This window comes from Abramis brama, assembly GCF_963993115.1.
Source record: "Abramis brama genome assembly, chromosome: 17".
NCBI lineage: Eukaryota > Metazoa > Chordata > Actinopteri > Cypriniformes > Leuciscidae > Abramis > Abramis brama.
The window spans coordinates 25,575,956-25,594,607 of record NC_139979.1 but is presented as its reverse complement, the minus strand read 5'-3'; the positions used below and the strand labels follow the sequence as shown (position 1 = coordinate 25,594,607).

The 18,652-nt window shown below is 36.8% G+C and overlaps 1 protein-coding gene across 1 annotated transcript in view; it reads left to right on the top strand.

Moving 5' to 3' along the window:
• snrka (SNF related kinase a) overlaps positions 1–18,652 on the top strand; it is a 49,924-nt gene that overhangs the window by 19,822 nt on the left and 11,450 nt on the right. The window contains exon 3 of the mRNA XM_084088598.1: positions 6,180–6,321. Within this exon, the coding sequence (XP_083944724.1) occupies positions 6,180–6,321 (142 nt within the window). The remainder of the gene's footprint in view (positions 1–6,179; positions 6,322–18,652) is intronic.

Sequence of the window (18,652 nt, the reverse complement as noted above, 5' to 3'; positions counted from 1 at the left end):
TTGTTTAGCTTGATGAATTCGACTTTCTGAAAGCCAATTGGCCATTGAGTCTTATGCAATAGTAAAAGCACCAGTGTGTTTGAAACTGTCATGCTTTCTGTAATGCATTTCTGCAGATTATGTATTACTATTACTCATACTTGGGGTCAGAGAATTGAACAAAACGTCGGTGAGTAACTCGAACCACACCGTATTTTATTATGGAAATGTATGATAGGACTCTAATTGTGTGATTCATTATGCCGTGGCATTACATTTCTATGGTTTTCGACCGGCGGATAATAAAACCTGCAAAACAATGCCACAGACTCTATCTAAGGAGGACTTCAGTCATACGCTGTAAAAATATCCTATTCAATTTACGGTAAAAAAATGGCAGCAGTGGTTTTTATAAATATGGTAACAATGTTAAACACAAAGCCACATGATGAATCAGAGTCCATCGTAAGTGGCCGGTGCATAAAACAAGGTAATAATTTACAAATTATTCACAAAAGTCAAAACGCCATCAGGGTAACACACGCCACAGAAATAATGCAGTGAACATTAAAGGTAAACTATGTAACTTCTGACCCTCTAGCGCAGGGATAGGCAACTCCGGTCCTGGAGGGCCACTGTCCTGCAGAGTTTAGCTTTAGCCCTGATAAAAACTCACCTGCCTGTATCTATCTAGTAATCCTGAAAAGACTGATTGCCTTGTTCAGGTGTGTTTAATTAGGGTTGGAGCTAAACTCTGCAGGACAGTGGCCCTCCAGGACCGGAGTTGTCTATCCCTGCTCTAGCGGTTGAAACGAAACTGCATGCATTCTGCAGAAGAACATTGTTTCGGTTGTGGTTTGGCTCTGTGTGACTGCGGGTAAATATGGTTATCCTACTTCTCATAAAACATTCACTATACTAGGCTTAAGAGATATAAACTGTTTAGTTGGAAAGGATCTCAAGCTGACTAGCTGAAGACATTACTGTCGCTATACTCATTAATAGACACGATATTTCCCTGATGGATTTACTCGTGTTCATTTTGTTAATTTTGAACTAAATGCCTTTAACTAAATGACAAAATGTAACAAAAACACCACGATGTACATTCCTGATAACAATAATTACAAAAAAACTAAATTATTTGTATAAAAATGTGTCATTCAATGACTTCTGGGACTTCGACTGTTTTTCAACATAAATTATATTGTAAAATATAGGCCTATATTTTTTTTCTTTTACGTGCAAGAACCATATATTTGACATTATTTTGCAGCAAAATTACAGAATGCAATTTTAAACCATACAGTTATTTTTTTACTGTATATGAAACAATTATCAAGATTGTACTGTAGCATATACATATATATAAATGACCTAAAGTCACACCATCCGCATTTAGACTGTTGCACCTGTGTTATGTAATAACAGCTCACCTGTTGCATTCAACAAGAGTCTCATTCCTAAAAGCTCCCATAGCGGGATCTCATACTGAGCTGGATCTTCTCCTTTAAAGTCGGCATGAAATCAAAATTGACACTATTGTTAGTGCACATGACTAGTCTTGTGAACAATTAAGCGCTGCAGTTTTCCGTGTGAGCTTTTTTTCATCTGAATTGTAGAGAGCTCTAGTTTACGGCAAACCCCAGAGGTCTAACATGCTGATTTTCCACTCACATTATGCATGTATGGAGCAGTCGGGAGAGCAGCATCCGAAGACTGTGGGAGACATGAGCGATGCGAGCGATTCAGGAGGGGCATTACTGGAGGGGCATTAAGTGTTTGTCATGTTTAAATGTTTTTACATTTTAAATGCAACTTTTATTTTAGATTTTTGAATCTACTTGACTTGATTCATTCATGTTATTTTAGGTGTTCAGCAGGGCATTGAGAGGCTTAAACAAATCATTTGAGATTTAGAGCTGGAGTGTGTATGTGCTCTTCATGCTATCGAATTATACTTGGATTACATTATCTTGTAAATATTTTATGTTTAGTGCAGGCGTTTCTAGTGCCAAGGTTGTGCAATAGTCTTAAGATGCCTCCAGGCTTGAGTATTGTCCAGCCCTGAGGTTAAAATAACCCAGGTTTTGCATAATGACTTGGTAGAGCCACCAAATGCTGGCATAATGTATCCCAATTTTCAAGCGGAAGGAACTGGTTGAAATATTCAGAAGGATATTAATCCACAATCTGAATTGTGATGCAGCCCGGAAATAACTCCATGTTGGTTCGTCTGGCCAGAGGAGAACTGGACCCCGGCTGAGCCTGGTTTCTCCCCAGGTTGTTTTTCTTCATTCTGTCACTGATGGAGTTCTTGCGAGATTTCTGGAGATCTTTGCCACTGTCGCCTTTTGGCTTTCTTATTTGGGGACACTTAATATTCTGTAATATTATTGACTTGACTGCACTGACACCTCCATTCAGTTTCTCTCCATAGGAAAATTGGTTTTTAACAATAACTTATAACCTTTAAAGACATCCCTTCTGTGAGCAATGAGGTTGTTAATCGATGGTATTTGTAATTCGTGGTGTAAAACTATATAACCCATGATGCTGTAGAAAATTCCACCAATCAGAGTCGAAATAAGCAAAACATGCTCTCAAATACTTAAAATTATATGTGCACTGTGACAACGAGCCGTGAATAGAGCTGCATCTGACGGCTTGACACAAAGAAAAGCACTCTAGACATCACGGGACGCGGTGGTGTTGGCATCTGTTAAAGACTTGCTACAGTTCTACTGCAGACTTCACAGACTGTGCCATTGTTTCTTTATAAGGGATCTACATTTGAAGTTCATCCACAGCTGACAGACAGAGCGCCACAGATGGACTCGTACACTAAAGCAGCCCTTTGTTTGGCCACAACCCATTAGTCTTTGTCTAGAGCTGGGGAGAGTGTGTTAGAGGCATTGCCCTGTCGCCAAATGCATTCATATTTGAAATACAGAGACGGTGAAACGAGTTGTTTGATTTATTTTGCTTTGATTGATCTTTTTGATGGGCCAAAGAGCTGTGAATATCAGATTTTGTCTCTGAATGACTTCGTATTGTTATGATTCCAGTATCTCGATGAGAGCCTCAGTGTATTTGTTTGTGTGCGCCTTTTGTTGCAATTTATTTTCTCTAACGAATTGGAAAAGGCATGATCTATCAATAACCTGATTATGATTATTATAATAGTGTGCTGAATAATAGTGCCCTGTATTATAATAGAATCCATCAAGTGAATAAAGGTGCCTTCACAGGATACGTGTCTACTTTTTCCAGCACGTTTAAAATTAGATTGAGTTAAGCGTCAAGCGTTGAAACAATGATCAAATTATTTCAACTTTGCCCCTTTCTGCAGATCTTTAAACGCGCAGCCTGATATTTTGGGTTATTGTTTCATAACATATGGAGTGCCACTTAAAAATAAACACAAAAATTAAATCTGCGTATTAATAATGAAAAAAAAAGACAAATAAATATACATATTTAAAACTTTAATTCATCTAGTTAAACAAACATAACATTAATACCATTGATGCATCACATTACAAGTTACAAATTAATTGACATTTAAATCTGTTTATTTAATTCTCATTAACAGTACAATTAAATAATTATTAAAAGCATTGATTAATTCTGTCATTTAATTACTTAGCCTCATGTCGCTCCACTCAAGGGGATATATTTTAATAACAAAATATTACAAATTATTTTTTGCATGATAAAGTTTAATTCAGAATAAAAAAAAATAAAAAAAATCATATTTGAAGGAATTAATAGATCCGGTACATGGGGAAAAATAGACACATTAGTTGGTCAGCCCTGTGTTTAAAGGCCCACTGACACCAAGGATGAGAACTATAACAATAACTATTTTAATAATTTCTAGTGCCACCATAAATTACCTGTTTAATTCAAATGTAAGAATCAGAAATGTCAACGCTAATACAATTAAATGGTATAATTTAAAGTCCCCCTGTGGTGAAAATCAAGCTTTTAATGTTTTAACACTCTCTATGTGGTGTTTTTAATGTGCTTAAATTAAGACAAGCCATGTGCAAATTCATAAGTCAACACCATTGTTTAATATTTTCTCTCTAAAACTGCAGTGAACCAAAGATAGTCTCAAAAACGTGGTTTGAATTCGCTGCCGTTTCTGACGTCACAAACTACCTTGTAACCAATCAGGGTGGATCTCTGAGCTGGTGTAAGTGAGTGGAGGCGGGGCTCATTTGCATATTCATAGAACCGCATATATAGTGAAGTAAGGGTGTAGAGTTACATTCAAGCTATTTTAAGGCATGAAAGATTTTTTATTTATTAAAAAAAAGCGTTTAAATATATCATTTTAGTGATCAAAGATGAGTTTCAAGAAAAGAAAAAAAAATGCTACAGGGGGACTTTAACCTCTCATATGTAGAGCATGCTGTGTGTTTGCCCTCATGTGAATGGTAGAGTCTGACATACTTCAGGATCTCTGGCTATACAAAATACCTCTTGCTGGGCCAGATTTGTTTCTGATCCATCTGTCTGTCAGTGGTCAGAGCAAAACCTGTGGCCTGTGGGTGTACAGGTCATTACAGCCGAACAGTCCCAGCAGGGACAGAAACGGTCCGGAGCCACATAACCACGTCTGCTCTGAGCCTCAGGTGTACTTCTGCACACTCCACAGCAGATTGGAGCTCTCCGCGGGGCCATTATCAGATAAAACATCTCCCATTACCTCCTAGTAATGCACCCCTGCCATCTGTGCAAGCTCGAGCAAGAAATCATGCCTCTTCCATTTTCTTGACTGTGTTGTCAATTTCATAAATGGGGCTGTTAAAGTGGTGCTTCTTGCCAATGCGAACTGCAGTGCCACTGCCACAGTTGCGCCGACATCCTCTGAGAGTGACGGGCTAATGGAAGTTTTGCTTAAACTTCTTTTTCATTAAAGTTACAGCTGCACTCGGAATTTCTGATTTGAGATTAAGTTGTGAATGTCACTGCAACTGCTCATTCAGTGGTTTTGTTTCATGCTGTTTAGTTATTGAACATTCCGTAGCATTTGTTAATTACTTCCCATGTGTTTTGACAGTCTGGGCTCGTGTGGTAGATTTTGGCTGCGACAAAACAATGTTTCTTATTCTGTGGCCCACCCACACTGCTAAATTGATTTAATGTCTGCTAATGGGCTCAACCACTTCTTCCAAACTGTGTTCTTTTCGGCTGCTCACCACCAAAGTGCACATTAGATGCTGCACGATTACAGAAAAATTTTAATCAATGAAACATAATCACACACCTTTAAAGCTACTTTTTACTCAGGGAATCCAGGGAAATTCCTGTGCCAGGCTAGTCATTCCAACTTCCACCACCTCACAAGATGATATTTGACTCAGAGTTTTCCCAACTGTAACCAGTGGCGATTAAATTTTTATTTATTGTCACAAATGTTTATTTTTTGCGACTATATTAGTCAGTTTAAAACCCTGTATTCCAGTCCTAGTTTTTGTCTGGTTCTTGTTCACACAAAAAAATAAACTTTATTCTTTAGCATAATACATAAGAAAGAACAGTTTGAGATTAAATGAGTGACAATGATGACATAATTTATTTTGGTGTGAACTAATTAAACATTGTGTTCACACATGGTACATTTGATTGGCTCTGAAACCGAATTCAGTTTGTTTCCCTTTTCTTCAAAACGCTCTTTTTCAATTCGAATCGTGTGATTATTTTGTGTCGTGATGATAGTTTTTCACTTTGCGGTGAACTGTTTCTTTAAAATTGTGTTCACACTTTGTACATTGGAGTTTGAAACCAAAATCAGTTTGTCCCCCTTTCCTTCAGTATGCTTCTTTTTTTTTTTTTTCAGATTGAATCATACAGTTCTTTTGTATGCAATCATGTTTCAATGACAGCTTTCGCACTAATCAAAGTAACCGAAAGTTATGGTTGGTTGAAAATAGGTCCGCACCAAAACCAGATCAAGACCGCTGATTTGTCGAGAAGCATAAATCAATTCTGAACATAAATGCAAATAATGTGCCAGATGTTAATCTTTGCCAAATTCTTGCTTGTCATTGAAGGTGTGTAGACCTTGACATGCACTCATGCACTCAGTCACGCTTACCGTGAACCAGTTTAAGGTGTCAACCACAAAAAAAAATTGTGTTTGGTTTGTTTCATTCTGCCTGATGACATTTTCACCCTCTTCCCTGTAGATATCTGGAGTCTAGGGGTCATCCTCTTCATGCTAGTGTGTGGTCAGCCCCCCTTCCAGGAGGCCAACGACAGCGAGACCCTCACTATGATCATGGACTGCAAATACACTGTACCTGCCCACGTCTCCAACGCCTGCAAAGAGTAAGTCACTGCCTTAACCTCTGTCTCAGACCCAGTCGGATCATCTCTGGCATTTCCTGCATCTTGAATGTTGACGTTTTTCCCCCTAGGCTATTGAGACACAATGGCTTTTTGGAGCATTTCATTGTACATTCATTATATAGAAAGCCAGACGCAGTATTGTTGACATGGATGTTAATGAGCTACCTCAGACAGACTTGGAATGACCTTCGAGGAATCGAAATATCTGTCTTGCTCGATTTTTTTTTTTTTTTTTTTTTTACTTCTGTGACTAGTTTGAAAAGGTCTTCTGTGGAGCTGTCACGATTATATGAGTTTTGTCAGTTATTAATTGTCATACAAATAATTGCAAATAATAATTTAATTCAAGGGTGACACCTAGGGTTGGGCGATATGCCCCATTTTCATATCGTCCTATCGTCAGCCTGTGAGATCGGCGATACACGATATTATCGTGAGGGGGGCGGGGCTTACTTATTTGATTATTAACTTGCTTATTTAATCATCAATTTGCTTGTTATTACTTCGTTTTAAATGAGAATCTTTTTCTATTTTGCTAGCAAAGGTGGAGTGTTTATTAATAGGCTAAATCAGGTTATTTCCTGGTATAGTGAGGTAAAAAAAGATCCTAATCATTCTTGTATCTGACCATTCTTGTATATTTCAACATGTCAGCGGGAAATTTACGGACACACATTATCCTCTCATGCCGTTACAGATGCAGCATTTTGACTGTAGGCTGCTTCTGCACGAGATGAGAACACGTTTTAATTTATTGGGTCAAGAAAGAGTCGGAGTCTGCGATATGTCCTCGTACCAGTGCTCTCTCTGTCTGGATGCACTTCAATAAGCCCAAATAACGCGGGTTTTAAATGCCGGGAGAAATCAGAGGCAAAAATCTAAAAGTCGATCGGTTATAGGCTACGCCTACTTAAACTTATGACTTGACTCTGATAAAGGAAAACGGGTTAATCCGTTTACATGACCACATGCATTGTCAGTTTATTCAGCATAATCGAGTTAATGACGTGCATGTAAACGCGATCATTCCCTGAAACCGAAAGCAGAAACGGACTGAGCTTTCGCTGCATTAACGGCGCGTTCTCTCAGAGTCGACGGTGGATATAAACGGTAGGCTACAGCAACTATCTTAATTTACTGGCTTAATATTTCTCTTGTGGACTTACATTATTGACAGTGAAAAAATTAGAAGAATATTTCTTGTTAAACAAGTTTGAAGTTGCTTGTGATTTTCACAGATGGCAGAGTTTCACAGATGCTTCGTGAACTAAAGACTTTATTAGGCCTAGGCGGCCTATATAATTTTATTGATATTATTATTATAATTAATATTTTGTAATTGTACTGTTTTTAGTGTTATTAGTGTCATTAAATATTTTGTTAATGTGCTATGGAAACAAAATACTGACGAACAACGATGCCGCGTCTTCATCTTGGCTCTGTATAAGAATGATGCGTCTGTTAAAACAAGCACTCTTGACAATTTGTGAATGGATCACCTTGCAATTAAATTTCGTTGTGGGATGTAGTTTTTTTTAGTCTGTTTTAAAAATATTTTCTTTGAGGAGTCCTCATACGCGCGCGTTGGTGATGTCGCAAGTGTGGTTATATGGTGATGTCGCAAGTGTGGTTATATGGTGATGTCGCAAGTGTGGTTATGTGGTGATGTCGTTATGAATTTAGGGAAGGCAAATATAATTGTAGTTCCTAATTAATTTAATAACTATACTAGCTTCATAATAATAATAATAATGATTTAATACATTAATGGGAAAACGAGCCAATTATCGTACTGATATCGTCAAAGGCATCTGCCATCGGCGATATCTCTGCCTATCGTCGATACACGATACTATCGTCTATCGGCACAACCCTAGTGACACCACTACTCCAAAAGTGGTCAGGCCAAATTGTATGCTTTTAGGGTGTATAATGGGGATTATGAATTTTGGGTTGTGTAATGGAGATTATGATCTTCATTTTTTATAAAATACCATTGTCAAAGATGCCCTTTAAAGCTAAACGCAGACTTTAATGGTTGCAAGCCATTAAATGGATTGGACTGATGAATAAAGCATGAATTTGATGTAAACAATAGATCTACATAATATTAACATACGCAGTTAAAAGAGGGAATAAACTATTAGCCCTACAGTTATGACAGCATGAAATATTTAAACCTGTACCATTTTACATTGACTATAGTAGTAGTAAGTAGTAGCATTAGTTCTAGTGTTTTATCCTGAAAAATAGTTAATAACCTTCTAACCCAGACATGCAAGTCCTGTTCGCCACAAGTATAATTGCATGACTTGTTTATAATAGCACCCGTCATGAATAGCTGCGTTTGCTGTCCTTGACACTGGCTAGGCAGTACCTCATCCATAATACACAAAAAATAACATGTTCAAATGTTATTTGTAAAATAACAAATATTAGTAGGCCTATTCAATGTCCTGGACATGACTGCTAAGTACAAAATTAGGTCTACTTGCGTCAAGAGATTTACTGAGTTTTTCTACAAGGTATACGGAGGTATCCCTTATTTAACAGGGTTGAAGACCTAAGGTAAAAAGAGATCTGATGTGTCCTTAAGGTGTCAGGGTGCTTGTGTTTGGTTAACCGGGAGTCAGAGTTTGCGTTGTGATGTTAGGCTGCTGCAGCCAGACTGATTGTATTGAGGCAAACAGCACGGTTATGTAACTGATAAGCTCCGGGTATCTTTACAGAAGCCAAAACTAACCTTTCTCATTCACTCACCATATTTTCCCCTCTCCACTTCAAACTGTGTCGTTTAGCTCACACTACTAGCTATCTCTTGCGGTCTGTCCTTAGGAACTTGCATGTCAGGCAAGTCTCTGTTTTTTTTTTGTTTTTTTTCTTCAGTTCTTTGTCCGGGCTTTGTGAGCGCACATGTTTAGTGTTAACATCTTTCAGAACTACTGCCAACAGCTAAAATTAGACTCTGCTTATATCATAGCTTAAATGGAAAGTCTGTTCACAGTGAAAGAACACACACATGCATACGTCCAGCTGGTGGACACGCTACAATCTGGTCCAAAATGGTTTGTGTGATTTACATGCCCTGCCACTGTTTGAGCAGAAATTTATCTTGGAACATCTTTTGAACAGTCTCTCCAGCTGTAACTGATTTTATTTGCAGTATATGCAAATTAATTTGCATGACATATGGTGATTATTTGCAATTAATTGCATGTATTAGTATTTGCTCCCAAATTATTATCAATAAAAATTTGATATCTTAAATATTAAAAGATTTTTAAAAGATATTACATTGTGTACACCAAACCATTGAACAAATATTGCAAAATCTGGCTTTAGAAATTAATTGTTTAGATTTCTTTTTTATGTTTATGTAATTGAACATAAACCTATTATCTTCTATATTGACTGTAAAATGTTTTACAGTCGATCGGACAAGTAGCCTGATCAGATCTTTAATAAGAAAAAAATAACTAGGAAATCACTAAAACAAGTGAATGACTGATTTTATTTTTTAAGTTGCGATCGATAGTGGATAATAAATGTATTACTGACGGTAGGGGTGTGACGGTTAGTATATAACCGTGAGACCGACGGTTATAGTTGAACACCGTCATTAGAACTCTATAACAGGCAAAAATAATTTTTATAAAAAAAACATTTTCATAGAGAATGTTTAAATACCAATTAAAAACATTTGTTAACAGTCTGTGTTATTAATGGTCTACGTCGTTTCCAACTGTATTTGATTCTTTGCCAAGTACCCCCTGACCGACCGCCAATCATTTGAGATAGAAATAAAAGCTATGACTATGATATAGTGATGTGCCATCATTATGAAATTTATTAAACAAATGAAAAAACATTTGCAATAATAAACATTAGCAATAAACATTTGCAATAATAAACAACGTATCATTACTGATAACTGATCGTGCAGTTTTATTAGCCCCTACCCCTTGACTGGCCCCAAACATGTTTGATAAAAGAAGCATATACAGTGTGTATATAGCCTATATGATGTGTATTACATTTTAGCTCAAAAACAATTGTACTAAAAGATAGGATCATAAGATGCGCAATATATCGGGAGACATGGTTTTTACCACTTAATGAAGTTTTGTTTTGTAGAAAGCCTTTCTTTAAAGCGAATTTCGTTTTGTACAAATTGTATCTTAATTTTAATAAATGTTTCATCAACCAATTGCATGTATTTAATAAATAAAAATTATAGCAGACAATATAATAACCGTGACATGGAGGTGCCGGCGCACCGCGTTCACTTGCCATTGTGAACTAGAGCGCATCTCATTGTAAATGAATGAAACTCAGCATAGGCCTATGCCTCATACATTAGCATTAAATATCTTTGCTGCATCCTTTCTAGAACAGACAAGGGCTTTCTTGCAGCTCGCATCAGCAGAGCATTGCATCGTCCATAGACCACAAAACAATCAGCGGATGGCGGGTGGGTGCGGCTTTGAAAATTGGTCAAAAAACGCTGGTGCGGATGATGAGTTTTGTGATGCGGTTATGGATGAAATAATACCCCATCCGCGTATCTCTATCGATAACAACAATGAACACTACACAAATATTAATTGTATTTTTTTAATTTAGGCGATCAAGTAGCTAATCAGTGTCTGCTCGTTTATTCAAACTAAGTTGTCCTATAACAGACGAACGCCCCTTGTTTTGTTTTTATATTTTCAACATATGATACAGTTGACGAGTAGAACTGTATGATAGAGTTGCCCTCACATGACGAGTGACGTTTTCCTGAATACCATCACGATTGAAAATTTGACATTGATTTCATACAACAGTTCAACAAACAGTTGAAAGTCACTTACATTTTAGGTGCAATATTGACGTTTTTGTTCTGTTTTTGTTCTGTTTCAGCAGCGAAAATAATTCCAAACAAAGATCACAGCAGAACGCGCATCTCAGCAACACTCAGCCGTGTTTTCATTACTGAATGATTCAGCGTTTTGACAAAGATAGTCAAAGATTCAATGACCCATTCATAAACATCTGTCTCATTCTTGAATGAATCAGTCATTTGAACAAATTGTTTGAATGAATGAATCAATGACTCGCTCATTAAGAAGGTCACCTGCCGCCTCCTACTGGCGTTTTAGTGTTTAAATGTTTAAAAGTTTAAAAGTATCATTCTTTCCAACGTTTCTTATTTGTATATTTAAAACAATCTCATAACATTATTTAATGCAATTGTAATTTTTTCAGTGTAAATGATTTAATTTCATCAGCCCTAGTAGGGTAACAGCCCTATAGTGTCTTATTATTTTAAATAATGTAATTTATTGATCAAATTTAAGAATTTAAAATGAAAGATGATGCATACATTTAATACGATTGGGGGGGGGGGGGTGCTCTTTAAAGGTGCAAATAATACAATATGCAGATTTAAATATATCAAAGCTGATTGAAGACTGATGAGAATATTGCTTAAGAATAAATTATATTTACAACACACAAAAAAAATTGTGAATGTGAAAAAAGTGAATGATAGATTACACATGAAAAGGCTTAATGTCGAACCTGATTTGCAATGGGGGTTGAATAATTTCGAATACAACTATATACACAATTTATATTGCACTCTCAAGTTTATCAGCCGATTATGTTATTTGCACATCCTTAATACCTTTTGTGCCTACTTTTGATATTTACAGGATTATTGTTTTCTGATTATCCCAGTCCCTGTTTAAGATAAATTTAAGTACCAAACGCATTCAAACAATTCTGAAAAGTTAGCTTGTGTTCTGATAATGCTGCAGACTTCATCCTGTCATTATCACTTTCAGGGTGAACAAGGTGGAAACTGTGCGGCGGGGTAAGGAAATGTGTTGGGTCTTGATGTCGTTTCTCAGCGGGACGCAATTGTTAGGCTGTTAAAAGTTTCACACAATGCTCGGTTGGAAATGACATGAACAGTTGGGCCAATTTAGCACAGAAACAAAACCTGTTTCACCGGTGGTAAATATTTCAGTACATACTGTACTTGCGTAAAGAGCGATTGATAAACTCAACTCACTGATGCAAACTACTCTTGGAATGAAAGGAATTTTAGGTTTTGTCTTTGTAAAGGTGACAGATTGTGACCTATTACAAAGATGTTGAGGTGGTTATTCAAAGCTGCATCAGAATGACTTCAGAGTAACCTAGTTTAGCCAGTTCCTCAAATGACTGAGTCTCATTTAGAGCTGCACGATTCTGGTTAAATTGAGAATCACAATTTTTTCAAACAGAGATCACGACTCTCCCACGTTTCTGAACAGACAATTAAAGAAAATAACATGTAATTAACTAGAGTTCTGACAAAATGTTAATTGACGCAGTCTATTTAAACCGTTTAATTAATCTGAATGAATTATTGTCAAACAACTGTTTGAATGAATAATTCAATGACTCAATCCTAAGTATTTCACTTGTTTCATTACTGGATGAATCAGCGGTTTTGAACGAATGCTTCAATAGGCGCGTTTCCATTACAGATTTGTGCAAAACTTTTGCGATTTTTTTTTTTACCGATCAAAAACTATTGCGAAATGACGGCGTTTCCATTAACCTATGTTATGCGACTACAGCGTCATTTTTTTCCCTCTCGCGATAAGTCATTCCAAAAATCATGGCAACGGACGTTGGTAAGTTTATATATATCACAGCCACGTACTGCACTAGACATTATTATTATTAATGGAAGGAAACGTAGGCTTGTTATCCAAGCATTAATGGCAAGGAAAGACCCTTACTTACAGCACATATGAGGTGTTTCTGGGTTTTTCTCAATCATTTCTGCTCCGAGGTCTTGATTGTGGCACCTCTATGAGGTTTAGAATCCAGTATTTCTGTCATTCTTTTGTCTTTTATGAATTTAATAAAGAACTCTGTCTCGTATTCTGTCCAAACACACCGCGCCTTCTAAGTCAGGTGACTGTAAATGCGCAAAAACTGTTTCCATTGCAGTTTTACGAAATATTCCTTTTTCGAATTGCCTGAAACACCACCTCATGCGAGCGTAAATACTTTTTTGCGATAAATGGGAGTTTTTGCGAAATTGACGTGTTTCCATTGAGCGTATTTCTAATTCGCAATTTCAATTTGCGCAATTTGAAGGGTAATGGAAACGCGGCTAGTGACATTGGCAACGCAATTTTTAGCAGTCACTTGTCACTACCCTGTGGCGTAACAATGTAATCGATATGATCTTTATTACTTTCACGTAGATAACAGTGTTTATATCAGAACTATAAACTTTTATCATAGTAGCCAACTTCTGTGATAATATGAATATTTGTAACACAGAAATAACAAAACTACATGTTGTCGCATCTGGTTAGTTTTGTGCATACGTTAGAAGCAACAACACAACGTAGACCTGTAGAGCCAACATTAGTACATGTTAATAAGGTTAACACAGTAAGCTGTGGAAATGTTCACATGTAGAGCACTGGGCTAATTGGCTGTTGGCATGTGAGCGAACTTTCAGTGGGGATCCAGTCAGGTCCAAAAGTTCACTGAGCTGAATCTCCTTCATTCAGCAAAGACCAGTTATTTTGGTGTCCATGTCAAGATTTTTGTTAGATTTTTATTTATTTTTCTAATTTCTTGTATCTTATGTGATGAATTCTTTTTCTTTATTAACATTTCACAGTTTTTGCCTTTCGTAGTCCTCAAATTAATAGTCCCCTTTTTGTTATTATTGTCTGGAAGTTTAATAAATATGGTAATATTGGATGATAATCATTTAATGTGCAGCTCTCTCGGCATCTTCAAATGCGAACAAGTGATGCATGAAAAAATGTAAGCATTCCATTAGTGGTTTTATTTGTTCATTTTCATTTTTCCCTCAAATTAGTTTTCTATTTTTGTCCTGTGCTTTCACCCTTCTCATTTTATTTATTTATTTATTTCCTGTTGTCATTTTGATTTTCACGATGGAACTGCGTCTGCTGCACAAACATGCTCTCTGTTACAGTGCAGTCTGGTAAATGTGATTTATGGCTTTATCAGCAAACTGTCTCCACTAAAACCAATATTATAGAAACTTATGGTTTTCTCTGAAAGGTTTTCCTTTACCTTTCAGCATTATCTTTATACATTCCATTACTTAAAGCATGCTTTTAAGCAAGCTTTTAAGCTCTTTAAATGTTCAGTAGATAAGAATAAACCTTAAAGGTTTTTTTTCCCCGTTATGTTAGAATACCTCCTTAAACATCCTTGGAAAAAAACAACAACAAAAAAACGTGAGTAAACTTGATAAATCGTTACATTTACAACTCCATTTAGTGTCACTAAAGGTGCTTTTCCACTGCAGTTTAGTGTGTGGGATTATAGACTGATTGTTATAGTTGTGCCGCCTCTACTGCTCCTCCTCGGCTACCAACGAGAGGGACGTCTTCACCTCGTCTTCTGACCATGTACAGCCACTTCTTTTTTCAAGTTCCGTGCAACGGTCATTTAAATCAAGTCGTTTAAAAAAGTCATGTGAACAAATTATACTTCTGTGGCTGTTACTGACTATTGAAACATATCGGGTTTGGTGTCATGTCTCGCAAATCCAATGATGCTGGTAATGACGATTCTCTCTGACCAATCAGTGACCTGCAGTGTTTACACGTCACATTTTAGTATCGGTACGGCTCGCTTGGAGCCTCAACCGAGGTGGTACTAAAAAAATGACCAGGTACTAGGTACTGTACACCGTGGAAAACCCCCCAAATTGAGCCGTACCATGCAGTGAAAAAGCGCCATAATGCCTAGGGTTATTAATCGTTGTCTAAAACAAACCATTAAAAAATAATTTACTTGAACTGCAGCATATACGCAGAAGGCAATGTAATTAAGTTGTGCAACATGAGACGGGTATGAAGTATGATAAAAGACATGATTCTCCTATTACTAAATCATTCCAGTGAAAATGTGAAAAGTGCAACATCTTGGTTAAATCTTTCCCTGGGTTTCATGACAGTCTTTATCAAAAGGTGTTCCACATCATTTAAACTTGTTATAATTTTATTTATGATAGTTCTCAAAGCAACATTTATCAAGTTCTAAAATAGCTTAAACTAAAACTAAAAACTAAATTTAGTTTTAAAAAAAACTATATAGCCATTTTTAACTAATAAAAACGAATAAAAATGACGACAACACAAAACCTAATAAAAATTATGACAACACAAGCTGCTAAAACTTTAAATTTAAATTTAAAATGTCATTTTAATTAAAAAACTTTACATTAAAATGAAACTGAAATGATAAAAAATGAAAATCTAATGAACTAAATTATTGCATTGCTCCTTTAAAACACTGTTAACAGAAAAAAAGGAACCCTGGCCTGTGTGTCAACACAAGGAAAGATTCTTCAGCAACTAGAACTAGTTGCACTATCTGTCATTTTGTCTTAACATCTCCTCTCATCAGGGTGTGCCCTGCTCTACGTCCAACCCTGCGGGGCACTTCTGCAAATTCCTCCTGTGACTTTATTTTATTCCTTTTTTTCCGTGTTTAGTTTGGCTCATGCAGCATAAACTTGCAGTGTTTAAGACTGACATGCACGTTCAGTGTGTATTTTGGCCGTAAAAAGAGCCAGCTGTGTGATTTAGCCCTCTCTATACCCCTGGGACTGCTGTCGGCTTGCTTTCTTTCTCTGCGTTGCAGAATCACAGATGAATTTGATAGGCATTGCAGCACACCATGTGGTTAATACATGTACAAGCAGTGGTTGGCTCATCAACATCACTCTGCTTCCATCTGCCACCATTTTAATGTCAACCATCATTAACATGAATAATTCATCATTATTTGGTCACTTTTGTTTACATTCCTACATTCTTTGAGGAGAAAGAGGGTTTTGAATTTCACTTGGATCTCATCAATATTCTTGTTTCAACACTAAAAGAAAGCATAATTTGGATTGTTCAGCCTACAGCCTACATTTGTGCGCTGGATGTTGTGTCTTCTGTTATTTTACATGCAGTGATATCTGCTGTAGTTATCCTCGGAAGCCTCGGGAAGAGCGTAAACATTCCAAACAGATTTCCACGGTTCCTCCTGCGATGGCCTTTCCACTAGCAGAGAGACTGGAGATAAATTTAGACTAAACAATCAAAGTGCCCATTTCTCAGCTGGGGTGAGGGGGGGAGACATCCTTTACAAATCTCTGCTGAAGTTGAAGTTAAGGCCTCGATATGCTCACGGCAAAGTTCTTTTTCGTTCTTTTGCTTAAAAATAAGTTTGAAATATCTGAGGGAAGCTTTTAGATGATTATGTTAGTGCTGCGTGCTCCTCTCAATAACACAATAAACACATAATGATGACAGCGGTGAGAAAACAGCCAGTAAAGAAAGCTTCTGATCTTAGCTATATGTATATGTTTGTACAAGCTCTCGTTTATGTTTAACGTTTTACAATCGATTGCTTTAAAGCAGTGTTTCTCAACTGGTGGGTCGCAAGACCGTTTTGAGTCGCGGATTGTTCAATTTATTATAATTTTTATAGGCTATATATGATCAAATTCCTAAAAAAAATTGTCACGGCTTAATGGCCATGGAAAATGTGGTTCGTCCCTTGGCCAAACCAGTTGAGAACCACTGCTTTAAAGTAAGCAGCTTTACAGTATTAAACATGAAAAGGTAGTGACAGTGTCGCTTTCGATAAAAATTACAACTTCAGTTTCTACTTGTAAAAGCAGCTTTGACCTAGACTGAACTGAAGAAATGATCTGAAGATTTCCAAGTCAAAGAAGGCAGAGCCACAGAACACACCTCCCTATTATGTAATCGATATGGTAGCTCAAAAATGTTAAACAGCCAGAGCAAACTTTTCCAAAAGAATTGCTTTGACAAGCTGTTTTCAAAGAACTTCAAACGAACTTCGTTTTGGCCAGATTTTGTTCGAAATGCTGTCACCGGTTCGTTCTTTGATTTCTGTTGAAGTATATTGGGGCCTTGCATGTCTGCTTCACTTTTATTTATCTTTTCCCCCTGGACTGTAGACATTCACTTTTGCATTGAGAATATAAACCTTCTCTTGTGTCCCAAATATGAGATGGCATGTGTGCTGTAAGTAAGCTGTAGTGGTCTGCTACACTGTTTTGGACCGTTCAGCAGCGATAGAGTGATTATTAGGCTCGAGTAGCAGTCTTATCAGGGTTGCCTGCCATGCTGGAGACCCGTGCAGTGTGTGGAAGTGGTTGCTGACAGCAGTCTGGTATCATAGAGAGATAGAGTCAGTCCATGAATCCAATGCTGAACCCACTACAGCAAGATGACAAATCACAATGTGACATGTCGACTGGTTTTTACTTTAAATGTAAACTTTGATGTTATTAAAAATGCTTAACACTGCAGTGTGTCATTTCTTTACCACAAGTGTCAACAAATGGAATGGTAAAAATTGTGAGGGTGTGTGCAGAGGCACATTGTCATCTTAGAAGTTTCTTATACTTTTGCATATTTTTGTATTTTATGTTTGTTTCGATGTTTTATGGATTGTCTTAAGTATGGTTTGCTGAATCTCCTGTCTGGACAAGACATTTACCCTTGGGTACTAATAAAGACACCTTGACCTTGATATAGTTTTTTTCTAATATTAAGTTCTATATATTTTAAAACGGAGCAATTCCAATAGTGTCCTCTTACCATCAGTGCTTGGACCCTAATTATATACCTATTTAAATATTTATCGAAAGAAATGGTTTGGAATTCGATTTTAAATGTCTAAATTAATGTCTAAATCTCTTTATTGTTGACATTAAATGTAATTGCTATGTTGGCAGCATTTTATTATTTCATATATGAGCATTTGATTTGATTCCTCCTTCACTTTAACTGTCTTGTCAGTGTCTCTCTGATTTCTGTTTTAAGCTCTTTTGTTTGGATTTGGTTTTATCTCCAGGGCTTTTCAGACTGGGTATTTTAAGGAAATCGCGTCAGGCAGATTAATTTAGTCACTGCCTGCTTGCATAATATTCTCACTCTCATTAAACAGCTACCTCTATTTTCACACATTTGATTCGCATGTGAAATTCAAGCTATTGAGGTAACAGCCCTCCACTTCAACTGCAAGCTACTCAAATGTCTAGCTTTTGTGAAATCTCAATTTGTCTTTAGCTGATAAGAACATTGAAAGTAGTAAAATGACCTTCACAGAGAGGCCGCGGACAGTTAGCAACTTGGCATAATTGTCATTACCAGATTGAGACAAGAGTGTAAATCCTCACAGAAAAGGAATAACAGTTTTAGATAAAGCCCTGAAGCATTTTCTTTTTGCAGAAGGAGCT